The sequence below is a fragment of the Tupaia chinensis genome, unplaced genomic scaffold (assembly GCF_000334495.1).
Source record: "Tupaia chinensis unplaced genomic scaffold, TupChi_1.0 Scaffold000634_1, whole genome shotgun sequence".
Lineage (NCBI taxonomy): Eukaryota > Metazoa > Chordata > Mammalia > Scandentia > Tupaiidae > Tupaia > Tupaia belangeri.
Window position 1 is genome coordinate 5,652,826 of NW_006160154.1, and position 8,062 is coordinate 5,660,887.

General features: G+C 40.1%; 1 protein-coding gene across 1 annotated transcript in view; it reads right to left on the bottom strand.

The window, feature by feature from the left end:
* Positions 1 to 8,062, bottom strand: part of LOC102498413 (phospholipid-transporting ATPase IB-like) — a 211,413-nt gene that overhangs the window by 140,144 nt on the left and 63,207 nt on the right. The window contains 3 exon segments of the mRNA XM_014592016.2: positions 1,262 to 1,339; positions 2,890 to 3,017; positions 7,991 to 8,062. The exon segment at positions 7,991 to 8,062 is cut by the window's right edge and continues 22 nt beyond it. Of these exon segments, the coding sequence (XP_014447502.1) occupies positions 1,262 to 1,339; positions 2,890 to 3,017; positions 7,991 to 8,062 (278 nt within the window).

The window sequence follows — 8,062 nt, forward strand, 5'->3', positions numbered from 1 at the left end:
GCTTTTCTTTAAGCCTTTTGCAAAGAACTGAAACTGGTCCTTACACTGACTGCACGGAACAAAAATTGCCCTTTAGGTAGTAATTGCCCACATGAATTTTAGATCTCCTTGTGATCCTGTCCAAAGACAATGCCCAAATTTCCTTATGGTTATGCCCCAAGACGATGAATAATTTGCCTTTTGTTTCTAAATGTACCTCATACTGACTTCTTCCCTTATTTGAGTTTTGTATCTTGTCCAGTACAGCAGAGATGGTTATGGATTCTGGTCTGCTCTTTCCCGGGTATTGGCCTTATTTCTTTCCCTGGTATTGGCCTTATTAAATAAGTTATTTTCCTCATTCACCAACTCTTGTCTCTTTGTCAAGCAGTGAGTGACCCAGGCCTGAATGTCAGTCCTCAGAATGAGCACTCCTGCCCATTCTGGCACAGGTCAAATCACGATCCCCACCCTCCAGTCTCTGCCTATTGGATCTTGGATACTCAAGCTTATGCCCAACATGTTTCAGGCTGACTGATCTAGGGATTCAAACCACCGTGGCCATGTGGGATCCAGCTTCACCACAGAGCAGGCCCTCTAACTGTAATTTCCTCATTAACCGAATTCTACCTGCCCTACCCTTTCCTGCCTCTAGTAAGCACTATGCATTGTATTTGTATACTGAAAAATCACTGTACTTCATAAATACGTACAATTAATATGTGTCCCAAAAAATGGAAACTTTCTTATTGCTCTTCTAGCAACTGTGAACATAAGTATGGATGTGACAGGTGTAAAATTTTGTAACAGCCTGGGGATGCTTCCTGTGGGTTATCTGCCTCAGGTAGGTGGGGAAAGGAGAAGGCAAGGGCTCCCATCAATAGGCAACTGACTCTGAAAGCTACCTGAAACCTGAGAGCTAGCAGCAGATTTTCCTATTTCCACCTCCTGCTCTTCCACTTTCTCATAAACACATAATAACCTGTATTAGGTCTGTTCTGTTTGAACATGATGCAGTATTATCAATTACACATGATGCAGTATTATCAATTACACATGATGCAGTATTACTTTCCATGAGGCAGTATTAGCAATATTTTGAACAAAGTAAGCTTTTAAACCCAGTAACACAAAGTGGAGATTACAGAAGGTGACAGATCTCACATGTGTCATTTTAAACTATACTCCAAGGCCTACTTTGGCATTTTAATTTGCACAATCTCTCCATAGAGCATTCTTTTAAGTTTCTACCACATAGTGCGATGCTTTGAAGGGACCTCACCTGCCCAAGCTCTTCATTAAGATTGGACGTTCTGGCCATGGCATAGATATTATTTTCTTTATAATGCATATCTTCGTCCTGTGAGAGATAAAAGACATAGCCCAAGCAGGAGTCAGAACTAGGCTCAAGATATCTTTAGGAAGCCTGCACTGCCACTGATCTTTTAACGTGACTGACATGTAGAAAGGATTCACAACAGAGAGTGTAGAAGGCTTGAACTGAAACAGTGTAAGTTGGTTTCTCACTCATGTTGGGAGAGTCCACTCAGGAGAGGCAGTGCCAGGTAGGAAAAAGTGTCATGTGTTGAACACTTGGCTTTCAGATCTCTGTTTCTGTCTCAGACAAGCTGTGGACCTTGAATAAGTTGTTTATCATTTCTATGCCTCAGCCACTACATTTAGAAAATGGGAGCAACAACATGGATCTCTTGATACTCTTGTGAAAATTAAATGACAATACATCTGATGGCAATCTAATGCCATATCTAAAGGATATTTTCAAAACAGCACAGTTAGCAATAATTTTGTTACAAATAAAAATAATTTAAAATATAAATAAAATTTCGGGGGCCAGCAGTTACCATGGTGGTTAAGGGCGCTGGACTTCCACTTGACCTACGGCCTGCCAGACCTGGCAGCTTGTTTTCTCTCTTTCTCTCTCTCTCTCACTTTATCCCTCTCTGGTCAAATTAAAATAAATTAAATAAATGCATAAATAAGGTTAACTAAAAGTAATACTATATATATATATATAAAATTTGAAATCCCACATTCAAACTAGAAAATTAGTTCCATCCCAACTACATACATAGTTGTCACCTAAGAAATCTTTTCCTTAATTTAAGTGATTCTGGAATGATTATATTTCTGTCATCGCTGCCAAGATCTGTAAGTCTACTGGATTCTCCTCTCCTCCCCTATTGAGTATCTTGAATTTTAATGGATCAGTTACCTCACTGTACTTGCTAATAAGCCATTACTGATTAAATCTTTCTTATCAGCTAGAAAAAAATTAAATGAGAGTACTTTAAAAGTCCATGGAAAAGGGGCCAGCAGGTAGCATGGTGGTTAAGGTGCTGAACTCCCACATGGCTGACCATGGTTTGAGTCCTGGACCTGGTGGCTTGAAACTCACACCAGGTGTGTGTGTGTGTGTGTATGTGTGTGTGTGTGTGTGTGTGTTAAAAATCCTAGCAGGATAATAGAGGAGAAGGGATTGTGATATGCCCATCTCTCCTAGGGGGTGATTTCTCATTTCCCCTCTCTGGCAAGTGCCCACCCTACAGCAAAAAAAAAAAAAAAAGTTCATGGAAAAAACAGGATTATAGTATGAGTATATTTCAGTGCAAAAAAGTTTGAAATCCACACATAGTTTTTTTTATATGCATTTTCATAACATTTGAAGTCCCCTCATATGAAAACAAAACGTCTTCAAGATTAATACAAAGAGGCCCAGGCACTGCCAAACCACGCTGGCAGACACCAACCCATGACTTTCCTGTCCTAAACGCACCTAGCCCACTGGTTGCACTAGTCCCCTCATAAAGACTCAGTTACCTTGATGCTTAAAAAGAAAACAAAAGCCATGGCTGAAGAGAGAATTTTTAACTTGGTAATTTTAATACTCACCCAGTTTATGAACTGGGCCTGAATGTACTTCACAATTTCCAGAGTGACCAGGAGACTAATAGGGATGAGGTTGTGGTACAAGATGATGAACACCAGTATGTCAAACCCAAAGCTGTGGGAGACAACATCTGTGGAGAGAATCAGAAGAATCAGCTCACAGCTTCAGGCAGTGCTGTTATTCATCTTTATATGCTCTTTAAAACTGTACAATTTTCTCCGGGAAAATTATTATTAAAAGTGAACACAAATATGAAATGTTTTTTAAAAACTATTAAATCCTACCTGTGTAATAGAATGTTGGAAGCATTGAGATTTGATATCAAATAAGACATAGACCCTGTCCTCAGATAGATTATGATGCAACTTCTAAAAGTTAGGTGATGGGGAGCCAGCAGATGGTGTAGTGGTTATGCTGGACTCCCACCTAGCTGACTGCAGTTTGAGTCCTGGGCCTCTTGGCTTGAAAATCACCTGGGGTATGTGTGGATGCATGCCAAAGACCCCAGGAAAAGAATGGAGGAAAAGGGATTACAGTGTGGCCATCCCCCCAGGGGATGATTTCCCACTTTCTCTCTCATTCTCTGTCTCTCTCTCTCTTTCCATCTAGTGCACAGGCCCTAAGGTAAAAACCTCTATTTAAAAAAAAAAAGAAAAGTAAAGAAAAAGTGAGGGGCCAGCAGGTGGTGTGGTAGTTAAGATGCCAAACTCCCACATGGCTGACTACAGTTTGAGTCCCAGATCTGGTGGCTTGAAAATCATGCCAGCATGTGCCCAAAGTTTCAGGAAGAGAATGAAGAAAGGATTGCAACAGGCCATCCTTCCTGCCAGTGATTTCTCACTTTCCCTCTCACTGTCTCACTCTGGCAAGTGCACGTGGCCTATGGCAAAAGAATAAAAACAAAAGAAAGAAAAAAGAAGGAAGCTGTAGGGAGCAGTCAGATCTAGATAAGGTACTAGCGACCTTTAAAGTAGACATGGTCTTTGTGCTGACACTGCAGGGCAAGCGGAAGTTCTCACAAAGACATAATCCACTGTTGCACTGCAGGCAGTATAAATTAAAGGAAGCTGAGTGCCAGCCAGAGAAGGTGGAGGGAATTGTCTAGAACTATGAGACCCAAAACCACAGGACACAAGATACTCCACAACCGCATTAAATAGAAAATGCCTGGCTTTCCCTTCAGCTTTTCCCTCCCCCATTGCAATATAAAAGAATAAATCAACACAGCATTCTCCATCAAAGACACCCGACCTGCCTGATCCCTGCTTTCTCCACTTAGTCTGTCTGTTTTTTCTCAGCCCACAGCCGCTTCCACTTGGGGTTCCATGTCCCTTTGCCTAGCAGGCCAAGGCATTAGGTGAGTCAATAAACATAGTGAGATGGATTCCAAGGTAGCACTGAGCAGGAACATAGCAATAACACAAAGTGGAAGGTGCAGAAAGGAGGTGAGCAAAGTTTGAAGGAAGAAGTTATTAACTTCAGGAGATGAGTAGGATATTCTCTTCTGGTCTTTTCTTTTAATTTGCCAGGGGCACAAACACTCACCAGAGAGAGAGAAAGACAAAAAGTAAGAAAGCACTCTCCACCCCATACCACTCCCCTCCCCACCCAATGGGAGATGGTCACTCCAGAATCCCCTCTCCTCTGTTTCTCCCTCCTTCCAGGATTTTGGGCACACATGCACATGGTGCCTGGCATGCATTTGAAGCTATCAGATCCAGGACTCAAACCTTACAGTTGGCCAGGTAGGATCCAGTCACCTTAACCACCATACCACTGGCTGGCCAAGAAAGACATTCTAACTGGAAGCTATAGTAGATGTAAACTCAGAGAGATACCAAACAGCACTGGGGAAACTAAACACACACACACAAACACACACACACAATCATAATTACGACACACACACACACACACACACAAAATCATAATTACAATGATCTTTAAAACTCTAGAAGAAGAAAAGTAAGGCTTACAAAAAGTAGATAAATGTGATAGATTGTGAAATCTACACTAATTTTAAAAGATGCAGGGGTGTTTGAAATAGTTATTTCCATTAAGAATTCAATTTAATTTCACAGAAAATTAGCTTAAAATATCTAGAAGGTGTTCAGGGATATATATGCACATTGTTTTATATATGTCTTTCTGAAAACTTGCATCTCAATCTTACATGTTAAGCTTATATAGCAGTGTTACAAAGAGAGAAGTTATAACTGGAAAAAAACTAAACAAATTATTTTATAGAAAGGATCCATTTCATTAAAAATCTGTAAAATAAAAAAAACTTAAATAATCATTTTAATTTGTCAGCTAAAATTGTATGTTCATTTTTCTTGAAAGAAAGCTCATCTATAATTTAGAACATTGGGAGCTAAATCTAGATTCCTAAATTCTATCACCCTAAAGGTCAAGTTTAAATCAGTATCCTCTCTGAGACTACTAATTTTCTCTTAATTTCCATGACTGCATTTTATACCTAACATATAAATTTATACTGATTTATAACTCATTCATTTATTTTTTTCTTAGAGAGATTTTTACTATAAAGTGTATGCACTTGCCAGAGAGAAAGAGAGACAAAAAGCAAGCAATTACCCCCAGGGGGGATGGCCACTCTACAGTCCCTTCTTCTCCATTGTCCTCCTGGGATTTGGGGCATTGCACACAAACACTCAGCATAAGTTTAAGCTGCCAGGTCTGGGACTTGAACTAAAGTTGACTATGTGAGAGTTCAGTGATGTAACCATTACACTTTCTTCCGGTCCCTTATAAATCATTCTTTTTAGGAACGTAAAGGCAGAAAATACTATGATTATGTTATGGGCAGAAAAAAAAAATCTGTCTTTGATGAGCATACACACCTTACAGCAAAATGAAAAATAAAAAATCCCACCACAGACAATACACAAACAAGTAAGTATGGCTATATTGAAATAAAACTTCATTACAAAAACACACAATGGGCCACTGGGTGGTAGTTTGACAATTTAGTGTGGATAACTGCATACCACTGTACTCATAACTACATTTTATATGCATCCTTCTGGAAATTGTATGAAAAATGGATTTGAGTGGAACTTGACTGAGGGTTGGAAAACAAGTTAGGAAACTATCATGCCTGTCCAAGGATGAAGACAAGTGCACCCAAAGATATTAAAAAGGTAGACAGCCCAGCCAGTGGCATGGTGGCTAAGGCCGAAGGATCCCGCATGGTCAACCATGCAGTTCGAGTCCCAGACTCAGTGGCTTGAGAGATTCATCTGTTCTTGTGCATGTGTTCCCAAAAATTCTGAAAGGAGAGGTGGAAGAGAGGGGTGACCGTCCTCAGTAGAAGACTGGGGCTAGGGAGGTGCTTTCTCACTCTCCTTATTTCTCTCTCTTCTCTCTCTAGTGAGTGCACATGTGCTGTAACAAATTTGTTTCTTTCTCTTTTATTTATTTATTTATTTATTTTCAGAGAGACAGAAAGCGAGAAATCACCCTCCAGGGGGGACGTCCACGCTGCAATCCCTTCTCCTCCATACTCCTCTTGGGATCTTGGGCAGCACGCACACGTGCCTGGCATGAGTTTTAAGCCACCCGGTCAGAGACACGAACCGCGGTCGACTACGTGAGAGTCCAGCGACATAGCCATTAGGCTAACTGGTGGTCCCATCTTTCTCTTTTATTTTTAAAATTTATTTATTTACATCCAATCACTGTATATCATCACAGCCTACAAATAAATTTTCCCAACATGAATACAATACATGAGTCAAGTCAAAGATATTATCATACTTATTATTATCAACATATAATTTTCCATTTTTGTGTCCCTGAAATGCTTTCCTTCTTTCTTTTTCCCCTTGATTCCCTCTTTCTCACGCATGCCATTTTCCTCCTTCCTCCCACACTGTCTCTAGTATCCACAGTTGCTCTCCATGCTTTTAAACCTTCCAATCTTCATTTTCTGCCATAGAGTTCGGACATTCAGTACATTTTAAGTAGCAAAATTTTAAAAAAGAAAAGGTGGTGGAAATCAGGAAGACTTTGTAACTGATTTGGATGATGACAGCAGTGGGGATGGGAGTGGAGGAAGAAGGGATGAAGCTGAAAAGTATTCGTCCATTATTGTGTTTCGAAACAGAAATAGTGGAGACTGGGTGATTTATAGAGAGTAGAGGCTTATCAAGCTCATAATTCTGGTAACTGAAAAGTCCAAAAACATGTAGGCAGCATGAAGCCAGCCAGCCTCTGGTGCTACATCACAACATGGTTGACAGAAGCAGATCAAAGGGTGGCCACATGCAAGAAGAAAGGAAACAGAATGAACACTTCCTCTGTTTGTCCCTCCCATGTCTCCAGCTGACTGGATGTTGCCCTCCCTTTATGGCCCACCTCTTAAAGGTCTCATCACCTCCCAAAGTTTTCAGAACATGAGCTTTTGGGTGGCAAACCACTATCCAAACTGTAGCAGATACATCAGAATGATTTTTATGTTTCTTGCTGGGATGATATTTCAGAGATGGAATCTACAATTTACATAGAGAACACTGAAAAAGAAATTGGTTCGGGGGAGAAAAGATCAATTTAGTTTTGTCCATCCTGAGGTGAGACACCTGTATAACCTGAGGCAATGTCCAGGCCTGTGCTGGAAGGAAACTGGCAGGAGACATCAACTAATAGATAGTAGTTGACATTCTTAGAGTAGGTGAGCTCTCTTAGGAGGATTAGCATGAGCAAGAATAATACACTCTTAAGAAGTTGATAAAGACCCTTGTTCAGGAAAACAAATTTCACAAAATTTCAGAGACTTATGGCTCCAAGATACAGAATTTTTGGTGACTCCAAGATCCTTAGAAACACTTGCATTTAAAAGGTCAATCAAGGTTTCCATGAACCAAATAAGATATATTTATCTTTTAAATTGTAAGAAGGGAACATTGTTTCTAATACTCATTAATGATCAGTTTCCCAACAAACTACAACAAAAACCAACAAACCAGTTAGAATAAGTAAGTGCCTTCTCTTTTAAATAAAAGCAAGGAAACAAGTCTTTAAAGAAATGCTTCTAAGCATAACTTTCAATGAGGGCAGTTTCTTGCCACCTCCAGCACTTACCTTTCCTTATCAAGTACCAAACGTCTGCACCATATGCCTTGTTCCAGAACATGGCTCCTACACAGCTCACCA